This window comes from Alligator sinensis, unplaced genomic scaffold (assembly GCF_000455745.1).
Source record: "Alligator sinensis unplaced genomic scaffold, ASM45574v1 scaffold144_4, whole genome shotgun sequence".
Classification (NCBI taxonomy): domain Eukaryota; kingdom Metazoa; phylum Chordata; order Crocodylia; family Alligatoridae; genus Alligator; species Alligator sinensis.
Window position 1 is genome coordinate 1632643 of NW_005842190.1, and position 22776 is coordinate 1655418.

A 22776-nucleotide genomic window follows, 5' to 3' on the forward strand; every position below is an offset into this window, starting at 1 on the left:
GTGGACAAATCCATATTCCACCCTGATCCCAAGAGCCACCTGGAACCTCAGCTAGTGGCTCCTTCACAGAGCTGTTGCCATGGGCATTTATCTGGTACTCTTTATGGACACTTCTGACACCTGCCCCTTTGCCAACAGAGGTAGATCCCAGCACACACCTACCTTGAGTGCACTAGATTGCAGCTCCTTTTCTGCCTCCTCCAGAACCTCCAGCTGAGGTTCTGGCTGCATTGCTCCCTGGAGAGTGCATAACTTCTTTGTTATGCACTCCTCATCTGTGGCCCCGCCAAGTCCCAGGTCTTCCTGGTCAACCTTCTTGCTCTGGCCAGGCTGGCTATCTACAAGACTGGGAAAAAGGATGTGGCTGGGAGGAACCCAGGCAAGTGTGGACTGTTTTCCTGTCTCTCCTCTGCTCATGTATCTGGGCAGAGTTTCGCTGCTTAAGGACCCCTCGACTAATTCAGGAGGCAGTGGGTGCTAGCCAATGTGTTCTGCTCGATGTTCCCTTCTGGATTCCTTGTTATTAACCTGTGACCTCACTCCCATTCCTGTTTTCTCTTTATTTTTCCCCCAGAATTAGTTGATGTGTCTCTGGTGGCCTCCTTTATTAATGGAGGCTTATAGTACTTCATGATGGGCCTCTATCCATAATCTTTATGAACATCAAATAGGCCTGGGTCACACAGTGGCACAGTGAATGCTGAAAGGGAGAGTGAACTGGCTTTGACTAGGGTTTATTTTTTTCCAATGTTCCTCTCTCACTTGCAGTCTCCAGCATTTAAGGTTGAGGAAGTTCTGATTCAAAGACTGTGCCCCTAACTCCCATAGTCCAATATCTATTGATGCCCCTTTGCTCCAAGAATTTATCCAATCCCGTTTTGAATGTGGCTTAACTGTCAGCTTCCACAACACATGGTGGCAATGAGTTCCACACTTTAATTACATGCTGTGGAAAGAGAACTTCCTTTTCCTAGTTTTAAACTTACTACCTGCTGGTTTCCTTTTGTGACCACTAGCTCTTGTATTGTGAGAGACAGTAAATAATACATCCCTATTTACTTTCTCTTTGCCATTTACCATTTTGTAAACCCTTATCATGTCCCCCCACCTTAGAGTCTATTTTCTAAACTGAATAGGCCTAAACTGTCTAGTCTGTCCTCATATGGACGCCTTTTTATACCATTAAGCATCCTTTTTGCCCTTCTCTGGTGCTTCTATATACTTTTTGAGGTGCAGAGACTAGCACTAGGCATAGTATTCAAGGTGTGGGCACATCATGGATTTATAAAGGGGCATAATGATATTTTCCACTTTGTTTGCAATTTCCTTCTTAATAACCCCTAACATTTTGTTTGCCTTTTTGATGGCTGCTGGGCACTGAGCTGATGTTTTCAGCGAACTGTCCACAATGACTCCTAGATCTCTTTCCTATGTTGTAACAGGTTATGTACAGCTTCCTGCGTGGTAACAGCTAACTATACCTACCTAACATAGTGTAGGTATGGTTTGGGTTATTCTGGCCCATGTTCATCACTTTACATTTATCTACATTGAATTTCATCTGCCATTTAGTTGCCCATTTGCTCAATTGTGCCAGATCCTTCTGTAAGTCCTCACAGTCCACCTTAGTCTTTACCACTTTTAATAATTTTGTGTAACCTGCAAATTTGGCCATCTCACCCCCTTCTCCAGATCATTTATAAATATATTAAACAGCACTGGTTCCATCACAGATCCCTGTGGGAACCTTCTTTCCACCCTGAAAACTGACTATTTATACTTACTCTTTGCATTCTATTTTCAAACCAATTTCTAATCCACGAGTGGATGTTCCCTGCAATTCTGCGACCAGCACTAGCTAGCTTCATTAAGAACCTCTGATGGAAGACCTTATCAAAAGCTTCTTGTAAGTCCAAATATATTATGTTAACTGGATCACCCTGATCCACCTGCTTACTGACACCTCAAAGAACTCCAGTAGCTTGGTGAAGCGTGGTTTTCCTTTGATAAAGCCATGTTGATTGCTCCCCAGGAAGCCACGTTTATTCATATGCTGAACAATTCTTTTTTTTTTAATGATTGTTTCTACCAATTTTCCAGGGACAGAAATTAGGCTTATTGGCCTGCAGTTCCCTGCATTCCCTCTAGAGCCTTTTCTAAATATGGGAGTCACACTGGCAACCTTCTAGTCCTCTGGTACTGAGACTGCTTTTAGCGTTAGATTGCATACTATAGTTAGGAGTTCTGATCTGAGCTCCTTCAGGACCCTAGGGTGAATGCTACTATTCAATTTATTACTTTCCTCTTCAACCTCATCTACTGAAATCTCAATTTGGGTCACTAACTTGTCCCTAGAGAAGAGTGGATTTGGTGACGGAGTTTCCCTAACAACTTCCACAGTCATGACAGATGCAAAATACGTTTAGTTTCTAGGCAATAGCCCTGTCATCCTTTAGTGTCCCTTTTACACCCTGATCATCCAAAGACCCAATTGACTCCCTGGCAGTCTTTTTGGCTTCTGATGTTTTTAAAAAATTTTTAATGTTATGTTTTATGTCTCTAGCAAGTTCTTCTTCAAACTCTTTCTTAGCTTGTCTTATTAAGTTTTAGATTTGATTTGCCAGAGTTTAAGATCTTTTTTTATTTTCCTCACTAGGATGTCTTCCACTTTTTGAAAAAAAAAATTTTTTTTTGTTGCTTACTGCCTCTGCAACTCTGCCATTAAGCAGAATTAAATTAAATAAAATTAAATTATAGTTTTGTACATCTAAAATCTGTTGCAATGTAAAGTCCAGCATGATGGAGTGATGTTGTAGCCATGATGGTTCAGGAATTATGCAAGATACAAGGATTTCTTAGGGCGATATCTTTTATTGGACCAATTGCACATTAACTACATATCTATCCCAACTATGCAATCAGTCCAATAAAAGATATCGCCCTAAGAAATCCTTGCCTCTTGTAGTATCACTATAGAATACCAATTTCTAGTCACACAGGGCTGTGTGACAGCGCCATTATGATATTATATACACAAATATCAGGTACAGATACAGGCAAGGGAAGAATTACCTCCCTTGGGAAGAATTACCAGCTGGGTGAGAGAGGAGGAAACATTTCTCTGGCAGGTTATTTTAAAGCAAATGGTAGCTCCACAAAGCTTCTCAAGGCTCTGAAATATTAGGATAAGTCCCAGTGAGACAAAATACATGGCAGTGGGTACATAAAAAGATCAATGCTGTATAATAAAATAATTATTCACATGGCACTGTAATGATATATATTATAATTAATTACAGATCCAGCCCAGGAGCACATGGTGGTGGCAGCAGCTCCAGCTTGGACCCAGATCTTGTGGCATCATCTCTGGCTCTGACAAGGGGCACCTGGCAGCAGTGATGGTGGCAGAGGTTCCAGTATGGAGTGGTGGTGGGGCTGGCAGCCAAGGAGGTAGAGCAGCGTTTCCAGCCGGTGTGCTGTGGTATCCGGCTGGCCGTGCACCAGCCCCGCCCCCCTCACTCTGCGTCTGGTGTGCTGCTGCTTTTTTATTTAGGTAAGTGTGCCGTGGGGTGAAAAAGGTTGGGAAATGCTGAGGTACAGCCATGATAGTCACAACAGGAATGACCAGGGACGGATTAGCTCTTGCTAGCTCTCCTGCCACTGATCACCATGTGCACAGTAGCCTTAGATTCTGCAGCAGGCCACTCCATCCCAGTCATTTCCCCAACTTCTGGTGGCCTGCCAACAGCCTAGCAGACTGGATAGAGTAGCTCCATGGCCCAGATCCAGCATGACGGCCATATGCTGACATCCCTGACCTACATATATTGTATATATATGCACCAGCCACCTCTATAAGTATGCATACTGATGATTGCATATACACATACACGCATCCCCTTTGAAGGTGAGGCGGTGATATTTATGTGATAAACTGCAGAGCCATGCATTGTGTTAATTTTGTCTTGCACCTCTGATCACCTCACCTGACTGCAGATCACTGATCCATCACCCACTGGACCAACTTCTAAAACTTTTTATCAGCTTTGAGCAGCTGCTTTTTTTTTTTTTTTAAATCAACCTATCAGAGAGATATTTCCTTCAGATCCTTCTGCAATATGGCAATTGGCTTTTATTCACATCCCCGATAGTTAAAAATCACAACATTACTATTCACGGAAGAGCTATTTTACTTTTGATAAATCATTAAAGGTTTAAAGGTTATAAATGTATTTCCCTCTGAAGCCTATATAGTGGACATAGGGTGACTAAAGGAGCTTGGTTTTATGCACAGAAGGTTACAAACAATAGTACTACTAAATCTTTAAAAACTTGCTTCTTCAGTGATCCTTCACGGTTGAGGATGATCACTCCTCTGGGTCAAGTAAAAGGTTGTTGTGGCAGGTTCAAGCCCCAGGGGCAACTGTGACACCTTCAGGTAACTGTGTGGCTCCTGCCCAGTCTCTAATGTAGCCCTCCCTTGATTGCTTACCCACCATGCCTTGTTCTTATTGAAGATTAGGTAAGGGAGGCTGCCCACAGGCTTTAGGGTGAGCCTTAATTGGTGCAAGTCACCACCAAGTCCCTTCTGGATCCCAATAATCTCAATTCAACATTCAAACTCAGTAGGCCCTCACAGCCTGTCTGTGCCCCTGCAGAGCACCTGTAACCTTAAGGGCTCACTGTGTAGCTCCATTGTCTCCTACACCATGCCCTATGCCTCACGGGTGTTATTTTACAGTTATTCACCTTGTAGGGGTCTTGACCTTATTGGCCTCCTCCCCTTATGCTCTTGCTGTGCCTTTTAGCCCAGGCCGATGGTACTGGATCTGGCTTCTAGGCTCCAGCCTCCCTAACTGTGGGTCCCTGACCCTATCAGTCTCTGTCAGTGGTCCCTCTTGGACCTCTAGCTCTTCTTGGGTCCTGACCCTACTTCGGGGCCAGTTGAGATTGGTGTACTGAAGTTCCACAATCAAGGCCGAGGTAACTTTGGTTTTGGCACGAGGCGGGAGAGATTGAAAAAATTCCTATCCATTTTGTACTCAATGCCAATGCCATGTGGCAGGTGGTCATGGATGAGCATCTTGATGACTGCAAGAAAGATGGAAAACAACATTGGTGTGATCACGCAGCCCTCCATGACATTAGTTTGTATGGCAAAGGGCTCTGTAGTAGAATCACTACATAGGATGGAGGCAGTCATCTGATCCTGAAGGAGTCTTAGGATGGTGATAAATTTCCCTAGGCAGCCAAACTTTAATAAAATCTTCCATAAAGCCTCACAGTTAAGAGCTGAAGGCTTTGGTCAAATCAATAAAGGCTGTATTGTACTCATCCCCACACGCCGGAATGTGTGTTTCCCCAGGGACAAGTAGTAGCACTGGCATGTTGCCTCAGGTGGGGTAAGGGAGGCAGCCTTACCTGGGATCCTGGGAGCTTCCAGGAGCTGCAGCTGCGGCAGTCTTGTAGCAAAGAGCCTGGCTGGTAGCTGGAGTATGGCAGCTGGTGAGACTATGGTTTTGTGTAGGGCGCTGCTTCAATGTGTGCCACCCTGCTTTTTTAAAGATGTAGGTATTTTTGACCGTAGGATCTCCTAGGGTCAAAAAACCCACACTGGAAATTAGCAGTGTGGAGAATGCCTGGATGTGTGGTGTGTGCAGTATGTGGTGCCACAGATAGATCTGCAGCACCACAAACCACACATCCACACTTGTCTAGACGCACCCATACAGTTCCTGGTGTTGTTACTGTTATTTTTCCTGGATCTGATAAGCCACAAAAATCATGTCCATGGTGCCTCTTGGTGGTCTGAAGCTGCACTGAAACTCAGGAAGGATTTCTGTGGCAAGAGGAAGCAGTTGGTTCAGCGGAATTTGAGCGAGGATTTCCCTTTCTAGAAGGAGAATTCAAGTGAGGATCTTCCCAGTGACGGAGAGGAGGGTGATATCTTGATAGTATTCACAGACAGACTTATCTCCCTTTTCAACAATACTGGCAATATTGCCATTCCTTAGGTCAGCTGGAATTTCCTCAGTGTCCCAGATTATGAGAAGCAGTGTATGGAACTTGTTGGTCATAGTTTCCCCACCAGCTTTGAAGTCTTCATCTGTCATGCCATCAGGGCCAGATGCTTTGTTGTTCTTCCTCTATCTTATCATATGGTTGACTTCTTCAGAGGTTGGTAGACTGGCAAGTTTTTCCCTTACTGGATGCTGTGGGGTAGATTCAATGGTTTCATCAATTCACCACCAATTCGTGGCTCAGGAGTTTTAGGTAGTGCTCAATCCAGTGGTTTTTAATGGATTTGTCTTTAAGGAAAGTACTGCCATCTTCAGTTCTAAGTGGGGTAAGTCTGCAAGAGCTTGGTCTGTACACAGTCTTGATTGCAATGAAGAAGCTCCACATGTTATGACTGTCAACAAATTGTTGGATTTCTTTTGTCTTCTCTTCTCACCATTTGTTTTTGATTTCTTGAATCTTCTGGGCTTCAGCTTTAAGCTGTTGAAAAGTTCCCTGACTGGAAGCTCCCTGCTTCTAACTGGACATAGGATAGTCTTGCCAGTCACAGAAAGCTTTCCTCTTCCAATTGAGAAGGGCTTTGATCTCAACACTGTTTTCGTCAAACCAGTCCTGATGGTGTCAGGTGATAAAGCCAATTGACTCTGGACAAGCCTCATGGATAATCTCCTTTAGAGCTTGTCAATCTTCCTCAACTCAAGTGTTATTTTTTTCAATCCTCAGATTGGTGAGTTTTTTGCTGAGATGTGTTTGGAGGGCTTTGCAGTGTCTAAGGGTCTGAAGGCATTTGATATTGCACTGTCTTTGCACTGAATTGGGTTGCTTTCTATGTTTCAGTGCAACCCTAATGGACATGATTGATCTCACTAAGCTATGATTGGTCCAGCAGTCACTGGCTCCTCTCATAACATTCATGGTATGAATGTCTTTTAGATCACATGCTCTTACAATGACATAGTTGAGGAGATGCCATTGTTTTGAGCCGGGGTGTTGCCATGTTGTTTTGTACCTGTCATGTTGTCTGAAGATAGTGTTAGTAAGGACAAAGTCATGCTCTGCACATTTACTGACTAAGAGGATGCTGTTGGAATGGGCCTTGCCCATTCCTTCCTTCCAAATGGTGCTCCTCCACATATTAAAGTCCTGGCGAACTCTTGCATTGAAATCTCCAAGGAGAATGATTTTATCCTCTTTTGGGATGATAGTCAGGATTTCATCAAGGTCAGCATAAAACTATTCTTTTTGTTCTTTCTCAGCATTGATATGCACTGGTGATGGTAGCAAACAAATTGTTGGTCAGTTGGAGATGGAAAGTCATGAGGTGCTTGTTAACGCCAACAGGGAATTTGCTCATTTGGCTGACAATCTGGTTCTTAATGGTGAAACTAATGCTGTGTATTCATCTATCGTTTGCAGGTTTCCCTTTCCAGAAGAATGTGTAGTCACCTCACTCCTCCCTCAGATGGCCTTCAGCTGCATGTCTGGGCTCACTGAGAACAGCGATATCGATGTTGTTGATGAGAGCTCTTGGGCAACAATAGCTGTTCCATGTTCAGGTCTGTTACTGCTTGGGTCATCTAGTAAGGCTTATACATTCCAGGATGCAAAGGACATTTTTGTATTTTGACCACAGTTTGAGTGATCCCCCTGGAAGCTGCTATCTGGTTGGGTAAGATAAGGTGGGATAGCCTATGTCTGAAGCACTTTTTCTAGCCCTCTCCCAATGCAAAGTAAGCAGAGGGGATCCTAAAAAGGACTGCTCAGTCATGATCACAGCTGCCAAATCACCCTCCTGTCCCATTCCAAGGGTGAAGTGACCAACACATGACCACAGCCTGCTTGTGTATCTGTGACTTTAATACCCCTCTAAAATAATTCTGGAATAGGCTTGTAGCACTTAAACTATACGTGATGCTGAAAGGTAAAACATAGTATTTATATGGGGTGACTTAAATTATTCGTTAATGACTCACCATTTATGAATAATTCATCTTTTTGAAACTCATGCCAATAACCTTTACAACACCCCAGTACATGTCCTCTGTCCAGAAATGTTTATGCTTGGATGTGTAGTTAGAAGTAACAGAAGGTCCCATGGAGAATCAGAATTCAGAATTATATGTGTTTATAGATTATAAAGAGTTGCTTATAGATTATAAATATTTACTTACCTTGTTTGGGAATGAAAACTTGCTCTGTTCTACTTTTCCAGGTGTGTGAATAGCTGAGAGTGGTGGTGGCCAAGAATGGGTCATCTCCTGGAAAAAAAGTGAATGGTTAACTATTTTTAAAAAGACAACATAAGAAGAGGAAACCATAATAACAATATTTTAGTGGAAGAGCTATCCGAGTAGTAGACATATTGCTATCTGTGGGTAATTTCCAGTAGATTCTAGTATATGCCTGGCTTAGACAGTGGGTGAGTTGCATTATTTTCATCACAAACTTTCAGGAGCATTTTTCTTAACAGTTTCAATCTTAGGATGACCAATGTTTCTTGAGTGCAAGAAGTTTGTTTGTTTGTTTTGGTACTTCATACCCAACCTTTAATTGTGCACTGTATTCTGAGAGTGACAGAAGAAATAATGGTGGATGAGAATACAGAGAAAGGGTTATTTTTTGTATGTTAAGGAATAGATATTTAATTCTAGGACCCAGTAGTTTGGCATATCATATGGACTAGTCTGGAAATAAATCTCACCATCAGGGCTTGAATACAGATTAGCAACTGCAATTACCATTTTCCCCATGAGGAATGTGCTCAAAGCGTCCAGCTGCTCCAGTGCTTTGCAAGACACAGCCCACGATTATGCCCTAAATAAGGATTTCTCCACTCAACTTCTCTTCTTTTTTCTACGTTTATTGAATGAGTTATTTCTTTTTTAGCAAGATGTGTTTACCTTTTTCTGCTTCATATAATATCTTGTCTCTATCTCCATGAGAAGCAACACCTTTGTGATTAAGAAAAGTAAGAAATGCCATTTACTAGGTCAGATGGTAGGTCCACTAATCCAGTATCCTGTCTCACACAGTAGCAGTGTGTGAATGCTGAGAGGAAGGCTCAAGTCCAAGTCTGCTGGGCTGCAGGCACATGATACATTTATTCCAGAGCAACGCAATGCCAGTCAACTTCATTCAAGGACAGCCATTTGATCAGTGCAGTCAAGCTATTACTAGCTTCACCAACTCCTAGGGGTGTGGTGCTATAACAATGACTACTACAAACAGCTACCTTGGGTGACTTGGTCAAACAGCTGTCTGGGGCAGTAGTGTAACTGAGTAGGGGCAACCAGAGCAGGAGCCCCAGGTACCACTTTTGGGGAGGGTGCATAAATAGTTGCTGCTACAGCTGACAGCTAGTCGCACCACCACTACCACCACCATTATGATGGCTAATGCTGCCTTGTGGAGAGCTGGTGCCCAGCACATGGAGCTGCCCTGTTATGCCTCTGGGCCTGGATGCTGGTATAATTTACTCCAGAGTAAAATCTGAGGTAAATTACCACAGAATAAATATACTGAGTAAGGCTGGGGGTTTTTTGGCTACATTTTTACGAGATCTAAACTAGGACAGAAGCTTTTTCTGCTTCTCTGATTTCTTTGAAACATAGGGCTGGTAGGGACATCCAGGTCATCTAGTTCAACCCCATGAATAAATGCAGGGTGTACTGTTCTTAAACCTGTCAAATGCTTTTCTAGTCTCTTGAACATTTTTTTTTATGAGGGAGACTTCACAACTTCCCTGGGCAGTTTGTTTCATTGCCCTACTATTCTGACACTAAGGAAGTTTTAGATGATAAACAGACATTCAGTTTCTCCTGGGAAAGTTGCTGCTCTCCCAGGAGAAACCATGAGTGTATGGTTGCTCCAGGAGAAAAATAACCCGGGAACATAATTGCTCCCAGAAGAAAATTTCCCCTTACCCCCACCCACCTGAAGAGAGTGTGTTTCTCAGGCTAGACTCTACTACTTCAGCGAAGCAGGGAGCAGAACACCCCTGCCCCCCTTCACAATCCCACATTGTGTTGCAGGGAGACACAGGGCTTTGTCACACAATAATTTTAGGTGGCTTAGGGTGCTCTTAACCCTTGGATTTTTCACATATTGAGAGGTATTAATTAGTTTCAAGTACCCTATAGGTGTCTTATATTTATACCAATCCAGGGCAGGTTTATCCAGCTTGTGTTCCATAAATGTGTAACCACTCCCCAGGTATAAAGAACCCAAGTTTCAGTCTTCCAGCATCCCAGAACGCAGTGTTCCCTTCCTCCAACCTCCTGTTTTGTGTGGACAAACTTTTCACCCCCTGAACTCTACTGCCCAGGGGCTGGTACTGGCACAAGCCAGCTCCCCCTCCTGCCCCTGGGGGTGTGACCTAGCCTGGCAGTTTGCAGGGGCACAGAGCAGTCTAGGAGGGACTCCAACCACCCCTGTACCACGCCCCAAGCCTCGCAGATGTAACTAACATTGTTCAGTCTCTCTCTGCACCCTCTCTGGTGCTCGGGCTCTCCGCAGCCCTGCCTCTCTCTGTGCCCTCTCTGGCGCTCGGGCTCTCCGCGGTCCTGTCTCTCTCTCTGTACCCTCTCTGGCGCTTGGGCTCTCCACGGCCCTGTCTCTCTCTCTGCGTCCTCTCTGGCGCTCGGGCTCTCCGCGGTCCTGTCTCTCTCTCTGTACCCTCTCTGGCGCTTGGGCTCTCCACGGCCCTGTCTCTCTCTCTGTGCCCTCTCTAGCGTTTGGGCTCTCCACAGCCCTGTCTCTCTCTGCACTCTCTCCGGCGCTCGGCAATCACTGCCCCCTCTCTGGGGCTCCTCGCTGCCCCCTCTCTCTGGAGCTCCTAGCTGCCCCCACTCTCTGGGGCTAGGGTTCCCACGCTGCTGTGGGTCCCCTATGATGCCTCCTCCATCCCCTCTTAGCCTCACCCAAACCGCCGGTTACAAACAGCAAACACAACTGGGCTACAACACAAACTCCAGCTGTCCGGCTATAACATTAATCCAGCCACCCCTAGGGTGCTCCACCCTTTACCAGTCTCAAATGGCTGATGCATTCAAGGCTCTTCCCTCTGCTCACTCAGGCAGAGCTCCTTCCCCCTTTGTCTGCCAGCAGGGAACTGCCTCCTGGCCTCCAGCCTGTGATTTATATAGGAGCCAGGCCCTGCCCCTTCTTGGTCAGCTGACTAGGCAGGTGTGGGTCACTAGTTCCCTCTAGTTGTCATAGCAACCGGCACCTGATGAGTTATCCCGGCTCTCCAAGTAGCAGGCACCTTAGTGCCCTGCTACACCCATCATTAAAATTCTCCCTCTTTTAGCCTCATGCTCCCCTACCTACCCACCAAGCCCTCTCTCCAATCCACTCCCACCTAGAGCACGAATAGAAGGTTGTCCTGGCTAGCCAGCCCTCTAGTGGCAACTCACAGCTGCAGCTCCTAGTCAGGCCTGTGCTTGCAGCCCCCTAGTGGTAAGTCATGGGGGACTGTTAGGGAAGATTTTTACACTGAATGTGTAATTGCTCTAAACTCAAGCTAACATTAACAATGATCAACATTTGAGAAGCTTAAAGTGTAATGTGGGTGACATTAGACTGACTCTGAGCTGTCTTAGTGAACCAATCAGGCCACCCCTGGGCAGTGCTGCCATCTGTTGCCAGGCAGACTGAGGGAAATTGTGGCACATGTTAAAATGTTTGCATAAAGGACCTCTGGATGCACAGTATCCACACTGCAAGCTCTTTACTTTTCAGGGTCTCAGTAATCAAATGTCTGTTCAGGTGTTTCCACATAAGTTTTTCTTCCAGGAGAACAAACCCAGGAGAATTCTTCCAGGTCATCTGAATATGTTCGATCTAAATCTGTTTTGCTACAGTTTAAACTTATTTCTTCATGTTTGTTCTTTTCCCATAGATAGATGGCTTGTGTAGAAAGGGTTAATCTTGCTGCCCATTGTCAGCAGTTTTAGATTGATATTTGCTTAAATGCATGATGCACAAAAGGCATGATGTTTGATGCACTCTCTTTTAATAAAATTAATGTAAAAAATCATGTTGCATGCAACAACCATGAAGGGTCAATCAGCAGGTCTCAGGAGTTGCTTGGTAAGCAGTGCTCTGCCTCATTACCACTGACTGCCACTATGAGAGTTTGTTCTGAAAATGCTATGCTGCTGCCTTGCATTTATTTCATTAATAGAGTGTGCTGCTGTCACTCAGGTGTACGCTAGAGAGTTTACTTGGTTTGCATCTAGTCCCTGAGTAACAGTGCCGTTATATTGCTATAAATGGCCTCTTTTAAAACACACTTGAACATGTCAGTTTTATCTGAAAAAGAAGAAGTGAGTATGAGCATCTTGCTTATTCTTCATCAGTAGCTCTGGAATGGAGCAATGGCCACTCTGCGGCTAGCCCTAACATTTTTTACTTAACTCAACGTCTCAAGAGTGTCCTGCCAATTAGGTAATCTGGTGGGCTGACTCTTTCAAGGTGGTATGAGTTATAAATTTGTTCTTGATAAAAAGTTTATTTTCTAGTAAAAATGCATTCTTTATTTTGTTTGAGGTTAAAAGCATTAAATGATTTATTATGCCATTGTAATCTCTGTGCATGCTCTAATCAAAGCATTATGTGGTTTGCTGTTTCAGTATCAGGATTTCTGTGCTTTTCAGTTCACTCAGGCAGACTGTTTATCTTATGCTTTTCTTATCAGATAAGTGCCACCAACAGCAGTACACAGCAATTTTTATTATATAGCAGGCCCTTTAGAACACAGACAACCAATCACTGTCCAGTTTGCTGTAGAGAAGGAAAAGTCTTATTGCAATGATTATACACATGAGAAGTATAACAGTGCAGCTAGATGTCCTGAGCAGCAGAGGTGCATGGGACATTGGTGCCTCCCAGCTGCCAGAAGCTACAGCATGGCTAGCCAGCAGTGGCATCAGTTATAATTTTTGTGCCCTAGTTTTCTACTCCATCACTCTCACACACAATCGTTTTCAAAAGCTCAATGTATTACTTATTAGAAAATGAAATATTCTCACAGTAATGCTTTATTACAATCATATGTTAAAAGAAAGGGGATTTGTGGTATGGTTCAAACACTGAGAGTAAGATCCAAACACTGAGACCTTTGTCAGTCTAGGTTTAATAGGGACCTTTCCATCACGTAATTAGGTTATTTACATTTGAAGAGTTGTGTGTTTTCTGCACCAAAACTGAAGGCATGTGTTCCCTTCTATGACTGAAGTTCAATGAGATTTAGTCTACAAAGAAGCCAAGGGATTGTCTGTCCAGATCATAAGTATACACAAGAGCTAACCAGATGGGGTTATGCTTTATTTTAGTCTTTGCTTATGTGGAAGCAGCCATGCAGACAGGAAACATTGCTGGTTTAGCCCTAAAGACATTTCATTTCTGGAAGAGGCCTCTTAGTCATATGATTTCCATTCATCTAAGAGCCAGTCCTCCTGGGTTATAAACATGCTGACCTCACATAGTCCTCTGTACAGAAACATCTTCTAAGAAGTTTGCTACATGCTGTACAGAAACCAATCTATTACAATAGGATATGTCTGTCCTCCCACCTTGCCTGCCTAGATCTGGCACTGATACCCCTGCCCATAGAAAGAACCAGTGTACTGATTAAAAGCAAATATGACCTTTTTTGACACGTCACATTTTTTCATTTTTCCCCCCAGGCTTATTTTTCATCTACACTTAGATGAAAAATGGCCTTAATGGACTTTTTTCCCCTGTTAGCTTCTACTCCTCCCCTTGTACTTTGAGTTGTGGGGTATGATAAAGTTATCTACATCATTTTAATCAGACATAACCCTTTCTGAACCAACAATTTAGAATACTGATATTTAACAGGAATAATTATCCCCTTTACCTAAGTTTGTGTTTACTATAATATTTTAAATTCCAATTATATGGCATATTTTATCTTCACCATTTGAATGTCAAATTATAGAAAATAAAAAAATAATAAAATTCATAACATTTTTTCATTATAAAATAAATCCTCCATGTTACCTGGTTCATGCTACAGAATAATAACATTTTAGATGCCAGTGGCTCAAAAATGGCTCCATGAGTTAAAATAGTATATGGGAATAAATACTTAAGTATACTTTTAAAGCGTTGCAAGGCCCATGACATACAGATGAATCTGAAATATGTATCAGTGTTGCCAGCTCGTGTTACTTCAACATGTATCTCCTGATATTCAGTGGTTTTCTTCAGACAGCTCCTGGTGACACAGGATTGTCTCAGAATGACATTTTAAGAGAGGTAGGTAGTCCTAGCCCTCATGTTATGGAGAACTGCTTGAAAATGTAAAATCTAAAGTGCAAAATATTGAAAGGAAATAAAAAGAACTCAACATTTTATATGTTTGATAATAAATGTCTCCATTTTAAGCAACGATCATGGGAGGAGAGAGAGAGAGACTTAGCTCATCATATTTGTGTTTGGGATGGACCTAGCAGTATGGATACACACAGCATGATACATGAAAACAACATTTACTGTTTTACACTATTAATAATATGTAACTAAGCTGTCATGTTTTTTGAAGTGCTGTTAGTATACTTTTTAAATAAAATGTAAGATTAATCTTCTTTGTAACTCAAACAAAAACATTCAAATTATAATGTACCAGATTACTAGATAACGATCTAATATCTAGGCCAGGGGTATTCAGCCTCTGGCTCACAGGACAGATCTGGACCATGGGCCAGGACATTTTGTGGTTGGAGAGCGGTGGTAATTAACACTGCCACTGTTCCACTGGTAACAAATTTCCAAGCCTCATGAGGCTGTCTTGAGTCCTGGCTGGGCCAGCATCATGTGTTAGATCAGGCCGATGAACTGGATCCAGCCTGCAGACAGACCTGGCACTTCTCCTTCATGACTTGCTGAAAAGATCAAGCATCACTAATCTAGGCAATACAAGTTTTTTTTGCCAACATAGTAGCTGTGCTTTAAAAGCATGTGTCTTGAAAAGCATGTATTAGAAAAAAAATAAATGAAGAGTAAATGTGGTTATGGAAACTGAACATTCAAAATTTATGAATTAGAATTACTTCGGATCATGGGACTGTTAAAAATACATTAAATAAGTGATACTCAACCTTTAAGTACCATGGGCCAGATGAGTGGGGCAGGGCCAGTGTGTGGGCTGGATTAAACTCTGTACACCAGAATTGGACCATGGGGCCCAGCACCATCCCCTACCAGGCTGCAGGCACCCACCAATTAATATACCCTGCCCAGTGGGGATGTGGCAGAGAGGCAGGAAAGTCCAGCGTGGGCTCTGGGCAGTTGCTGCAGGGAGTGCTGGTGGTGGGAGGGGCTGCTTTTCCCTGGTGCTGAGAAGCAGCTTGTTCCTCACCCACCTCCACTGCTCAGCCCAGATGGGCGAATGCGGGGCATGAGGGGTTGGGGCTGCTTGTGGTCATCCCCACCTGTGCCATGGGGCTGGGGCTGGCGGGGCTCGGAGTGAGCGGGTGCATGGCAGCCAGACGGGAGCCGGAGTTTCCACTGCCAGTAGTTATATGTGGGCAGCGGGGCAGCCCTGGGAGGGAGGCAGCTGGCTGTGTGCGCCCCATCCCACTCCCACTGCCATAGCCACACCTGGTAAGGTGCTGCCTGTGTACTGTGGCCCATGCCAGGCCAGGCAGGACCCTCCACCCCCCCCTGTGGATGGGAGCAGAGGGATGTGGGTGGGGAAATGCTCAGGGTGGAGGACAGGTAGGCTGCTCTGCTGCTTGCTCCTAAGAAAGGCAGCAGAGCCCCTTTTTCCCAGGCAGCCCCAGCTAGATCCCCCTGGGCCACTGGCTGTGCAGTCCCCTCCCCTGCAGGGTCCCCTGGTGCCCCAACTCCATCCAATCCTTGCAACAACCCTCACCCCCGCTAAAAATTAAATTTAAACATGTAAATTAAATTGAAATCTGTAAATTATACAATTTGCAGGTCCACGGTATTAAAAGGTTGGGAATCCCTGCCATAGACCTCTGTCAGCCTGCACCACATGCTCCTACCACCCCACTCTGGGCCCCGCATGCCCCGCGCGCCTGCACACCCGCTCACTTCCAATCCCCCCCACCACTTTCATCACTTCCTTGCCCACTCACTGACTGCTTTGCACCCTGTGGCTCCCATACCCACAATACCAGATCCCACCACAATCTCACAAACCCCCCCACCCACCTACCCACAACTTCCCACAAACCCCACACCCACCCCATACCCCCTGACACCCGTGCACGCCCCACACAATATACAAGTAAGATTGCATTTTGAGCTTTTATGCAATCACTTCTATCTACACATACAGCACAAACACACACAAATCAGATCAAAAATATATTTTTTAAATTAAATTAAAATATATTATTATGGGTGTTTGATTTTTTAGTATATAATTTGGTCTTTTTCCTCCTTAGATGGCAAACCCTCTTCCCCAAAGGAGTACTACCAGGGGCAACAGGAGTGACTTCCAGTGGCAATAGTCAGAGGTTAAGGGGGTGGGACTTCCGGCCCCTAGTTGGCGACCAGGGGAGGGGCACCTGTCAAGGGGCGGGGCTACCCATGAGGCCCTTGACGGTTTGCCAAAACTCGGTAAGTGGCCCTCCACCCGAAATAATTGCCTGCCCTGGGTTAGGGGATGGGACTTCAGGTCCCAAGATGGTGACCAAGGGGCAAGGCACCTGTCAAGAGGCGGAGCTACTGTTGTGGCCCTCAACAGCTCACCAAAACTCATTAAGCAGCCCTCCAGCTGAAATAATTGCCCACCCTGGGACTAGATGACCTCCAGCAGTCCCTTCCACCCCTACTATTCTAAGGTCTACTCAGTTTTTGACACAGGATAATTCTTTTCCTGTTACCTCATGGCTATTTATGCTTTTTTTTTTTTGCAGTAGCTTATTGAATGGCTTTGGGAGGCCTAAATAAGTTGTGTCACTGAGTTATCCTTTACCCACTTTTGAATATTCAAAGAACTAGCCAATTGCCCATCAAGAATGATGGAAGGGGCGGGCAGAGACGGAGCACCACGACCCGCTGGCCAGCAGCACCACCATTCTGCCTCCAGCTCTGTACACCCCCCAGCCCTTGCATCTGACCGCATGTGCCCTCCCACCCCTTGCATCTGATCCCATATGTCCCCCCCACTCCCTCTACTCCCTGTCTGGCCCCATGGCCCCCCCCGCAACCTGCCACTCCTGGTCTGGCTCTGTGTGCCCCCCCACATCTAGCTGTGTGTGCCCCCACACTGCCTGCTGCTCACAGCCTGGCCCTGTGTGCCTTCCCACCCCCTGCCACTCCTGGTCTGGCTCCCTCACCCACTCTGTCCATAATGCTCCAGGGCCTCGCAGCCAGTTGTCGCAGGTCCTCTTGGCGGTGCATGCGTGGTTGGGCTGGAGCGTTATGGACAGACAGGCAGACTAAATCCTTTATTATATTAGAATTCTAGGAGATTACCGAGATACAATTTTCCTTTGAAAAAAGTGTGCTGATTAGCTCATAGATCACTTTCTTTCCATGACACAATAGGGAAGTGCGAAACAGGCCCTATTGGATTTGGATTTAGCCTGAATCGGGGACAGTGATTCGATTACTTGATTCAGACCACTGTCCCTGATTCAATTCAGCGGAATTCGAATCTGAAGATTCAATGCCAATTCAGAGAATCAGTGATTCGGCCATGGACACAGCTTTAAATATTTTTTTTATGTACCTCGAGCTACTGGGTGCAGCTCATGAATGCTGTGATGGTGGGGCAGATGGAGCATCCCACAGGGGCATGGCCCCTCCTCCCTCCCCGCATGCTTGGCAGTGAACCTGGAAGTGGACCGGAAGTATATCTGGTCTACTTCCGGGTCCTCTGGGGAGCACATTGGGCCCCCCCCTGCCGGCTCAGTGATCAGCTGCAGGCAGACCCTGGGTGCCCCCCAGACCTAGGAGGCACCAGTCACCAAGCTGGGAGAGACCATGGAGGGACCCCCCAGTGGTCCATTTCCAGGTCTGCTGCCGAGCACACTGGGGAGCCCCCCGCACTTCTGTGGGACACTCCATGTGCCCCAGCATCACAGCATTCACAAGCTGCCTGCTACCTTGAAGTATGTAGAAAAAACACTTAAAGCTGTATCTACATCTGAATCGCTGAATCTTTCTGAATCAATTTGGAGGTTCTGATTTGATTTGGAGAGATTAAAGGGTCTCCTGATTTGATATGAATTCGGAGATTCGGCCACTGAATTGAGCCAAATCTCCGCCGAATCAAATCAGGGACTGAAGCTTCACACAGCCCTATTACACAACCATCTCTCCTTCTATACATACCACTTAATATCTCTGTGGTATCTACAAGAAAGTATAAAAAAGTAATATTATGAAAGCATTTAATTTTTAGCTGCCTTGTAATACCATGAATCAGTTAAAACAGAATGAGAAGCCATTATTTTATATGATCAGCATACTCTGTATGAATCCACTGGCATAGTTCAGTTCTGATACAGTACATCAGCCTGACCTTATAAAATTATTTTTTATATAAAAAGCCATCCTTAGTCACTGTAGCTAGACTGCTTTAATTAATTTCAGTGGTGCTAAACTGACACCAGTTGAGAATCTGTCAATGATTTTAATGGTCTGTCTAGTGTCATTTCAAATATCCAAAGCAATAAAGCCAACAACAGGTCCTTTGAGATATTATTTCATTGTTATAACATGGTTCACCATCAGAAAGCTTCCCTAGTGTTGGAACTACATTTACCACCTCTTAATTTTATTCCAATTATTACCATTATTAACCCAACAATGCCAGACACAACTAGATGTTCACTGTTAAATATCACTGCAGATTGTGCTCCCATTTCTACAGGTGTCACTTAGCCAAACTAAATATATGTAGTACCTTTGCTTTCTTTACACAGGTCATTTCTTCTTGTTCCCTGATCATGTTAATGATTCATCTGTGTGTATCTTCTACTTTGTCATAATCCTTCTAGTCCTGTGTTGTCCAAAACTAAACATACTATTTTGGTGTGGTTGCAGCAAAACTATAAAGAATTTTATCTTATATTACACTAAGAGGGCAGCAGTAATGGGCACCGAGTGTCTTCCATTCCCATTAAAGTCAGTATGTTTGGAGGGCATTTGGCACCTTTCAGAATAGATCCCAAATAGAAGAACTGTTATGTTCCTGTTCTATGATGTGATGCCTTATAAAGGCCCAAACTAGTCAACTTTTTCTCTCAAGCCATATTATAATTGCAATCTAATGTTTAATTTTCTGCCTACTATATAGTATTACCGTTTCCTAGATTTCTTTCTCTCCTTGACTATGTATACAGTATTTGGAATGATTTTTTCAAGGATGGGTTACATTGCATTTTTTCCAAGATTAATCTAATTTTATTATTTTCAGCTTGTTGTGACAGGACCAGCCTCAGAGGGTGGCTGGAGCATCCCACGGTAGCCAAACTAATCCTTCCACACTGACTCTCACCTGGTTTCACCAGAGTACCCTCCAGGCCCACCTGTTAAGTTTTGCTGGGACATTAGTATAAGTTATGGAGGTTACCTTCAAAGACCAGGTTGAGGTCTTAGGTGCCTCCTTCCACCCTGCTTATCATAGGGTGGCCTTAGTCATTCTGAATCTTCTCTTTTCACTGAGCATGGTGTCTCTCCATCCCCTTGGCTTTAGCTGAAAGTATCCTTAAATCCAAATGTGCATCCAAAATTTTAGGTTCCAGCTGAATAAATTAGGTATCAGGTCCTCTTTAATTTTTATGCCACCTTTACCCATGCTGAATAGTGTACTACACTGTGACCTACTCCACTGAAATCAATGGAGTTGTCACTGAGTCAGGCACCAGAAAATGTGGTGACAGAATCTTGTCCTAACCTCTGATGTCTCTCTTGAATATTTCACCTTTCTCTGCTCCCATGCCTGTTTTTACTGTTCAATCATAAACTGTTTACCCTGTGTAGAAAAGGTTTCCTTAGACACTTGTAGTGACCTAATTTGCCTTTAGTTTGTGTCCTCTGCTCTCTAGTTTGAAACCTATTTGAACAGCACACTCTAGAAGCATCTCCTATCCCCCTTCCTTCTAGAACTATGAATGTTATCTCAGTCATATTTTTTCATTGTAATATTCTGTAAATTAGCCTCTCCCAAACTCCCCCTTTATTCCTAACCCAAAGACCCCCCTGATTTCCTACTGCCTTTTGTAAATTCAGTTTCTTCAATAAATCTTATTACTACAATCCCAATATAATAGTCAAAGCACAACAGCCAAAGTGAAAATCATAGGATAGGGCGTGCTTTGTTTTAAGATGTTATTATAATGCTTATAATGATTTAAGACAATGATAATAAAAATAATTATTTAGTTGCATATTGTCACACTTCTCATAGTGTTCTCAGTCTTTCTGATCCCCTTTCATGGAGTGAGTTGATGCTGCAAGGAATACAAAGGTATATGTATAACGGGAGAGACGGAGGGAGGGATTAGGCCCTTGGAAAAGGGAGAAGGTCAGAGCTTCTGCAGATGCAGCATTAAAAAATGTGTTCAGTATTAAATCTCCAGATGTTTGGTATCTGCGTTGTTCCACAGAATGAAACCATTCGAAATCATGAACGTTTGTAACATGATCTGTGGATCAATTCATTGTCTAGCAGATTACAAATACTGATACAGTAAAATTCAGTTTTGAATGAGGTTTTGTTGTCTTGTTGGAACTGTACAGAAATAGCCCATGCTACTTAGTTCAGACTTAAAATCTATAATTGCTAAATATAGAAGGACAGTGTATTTATAAAACTGGTTAATTTAAGTCATTTCACTGTAAACCTGTATTTCCTTAACCCAGGCAGGCATCTACATTTTATGTCTTTATGGCATAAAACAGGGATCAGGTGATTGCTCTAAAATCTTTTATTTTTCATTTACCAAAAAAAGGAAAGAATCTCTCATTTAATTCTTCTGTTGAATCTCTGCATCTATTTAGGAAGTTATGGGCTTAAATGAATGCACTGGGCCATGTGATGTGATAACTGTCTGAGAACTAGCCTTGTCCAGGCAAGCTGAGATGATGTGGTTAATCAAGGTACAATCTTTATTAGCGCATTAACCTCCTGCACCCAAGGACTGTGGATTCTAATTCTTGAATTGCCATGCAAGACTGATGCAGCTCGTTTCCTGGTCTCAGTTGGCAGCAACCTAGCAGAAGTGGATAATGAAGATGAATGGCTGCCCCTTGGGAGTGGGGGGGAGGGCGGAGGGGGAGATGTAGGAGAGGAAAAGACCTAGGATACTTCAAGCTCCAGATCTCTGCATGATTTCAAATAATAATGAAAAAAATGCACATAGTAGGCATTTTTAGAGACCCTAACAAGTGTGCTATTTTTGCACTCTGCTAACAAAGAGGCTGCAGTAGACTCAGGATTACCTTGGATAAATTTCAAGAAATTAAAAACAGAGGGGATAAAAAATAAAGAACAAGATACAGGTCAGACTCTTCACCTGCTATTGACAGATAACTGCATTTCTACAGACAGAGGAGCGGTGAAAAAGCCTAAAATTTCAAACTGGGTAACATTTACAAAGAAGAATGTTTCAGACTGGCAGAAAGTAAAAACTGAGTGATACCGAAACATTTTTTTACATCAGTGTTTCCACCTGCAATAGATTATGGCGTGTTGTAAACATTTGTTTGTTTGGTTGATTCGCAAAAATTCTGCTAAGTGTAATAATGAAATCAAAGTGTAACCCATTGCGGAGGAAAAACAAATGTGGTTGAAACCAGATAATTCTTAATTATTAATTTTGTGGAAAGCTGAGACTCAAAGGAAGCATACCGATGCGTACATTAAGGCTAAGTACAGACATTCAAAAAGCCCAGGCCTGAATTGATTCAATCTTTGCAGGTTGAACTGGTTCTATGTAGATTGAACTGGTAAGCAAATGACCAGACATTCACTTATGATTCCAGAAATGCAGCCACATGCCGGCTGTGACTCAAGCCAGAACCTGGGGGGCGCTACAGTGAGCCCTCCCTCCCCTTCCACAGTGGCTGAGGGAAGCTGAGCTAAGGGAGGGGGAATGGCCAGGCCCTGGAAGGCCTGAGTATGATTGGGGGAGGGGTTTAAACCCCTACCCTGGCCTGCAGGGACCCCAGCCAGGGTGTGCCTGGAGGCGGAGTGGGGAAGTAGCCCTTGCCTAGATTTTTGGCAGGGGGAATGGAGTGTGGCCAGATCCCGGCTCCGCATGGCCCTGGACACTGGCTCAGCATGGCCCCCTAAGGCAAAGGGGGCAGGGAGAGGATTTATTCCCTCCTCCCTCCCCTCTCCCCCTGGGACCCTAGCCTGGGTTTGCCAGCCCCAGCTGCTACCTTTGCCACTTGCTCCTGGCCAGGCAGACCTCAGCTGGGGTCCCCTGGAGGGAGAGGGGAGGGAGTGGGGAATAAACTCCCTCCCTGACTCTTTCACCTTAGGGGCCATGCCAGCCAGTGTTTGGCCATGCCCCCACACCTGCCACTGGAGGGAGGGACTATGACAGGGGCAGCATCGCCTGTCATGGTGTCTTGGGCAGCACAAGTCTCTTCCCACTGGGGTGGGAGGGAGCAGCACTGCAGGCAGGAGGAGGGTGGGCAAAGCTACTGCAGCCTGCACAGGGCAAGCAGTGGTGGCAGGGCTTGGAGGGGTGGTTTCAGGGGCTAAGCCAAATTTTGGAGTGGCCATAGGCCCCCAGCCCCCCC

General features: G+C 44.4%; 1 protein-coding gene across 1 annotated transcript in view; it reads right to left on the bottom strand.

The window, feature by feature from the left end:
* The window catches only part of LOC112550720 (AF4/FMR2 family member 3-like), a 242309-nt gene that overhangs the window by 145032 nt on the left and 74501 nt on the right, over positions 1–22776 (bottom strand). The window contains exon 2 of the mRNA XM_025207218.1: positions 8190–8276. Within this exon, the coding sequence (XP_025063003.1) occupies positions 8190–8273 (84 nt within the window). The 5' untranslated portion in view covers positions 8274–8276. The remainder of the gene's footprint in view (positions 1–8189; positions 8277–22776) is intronic.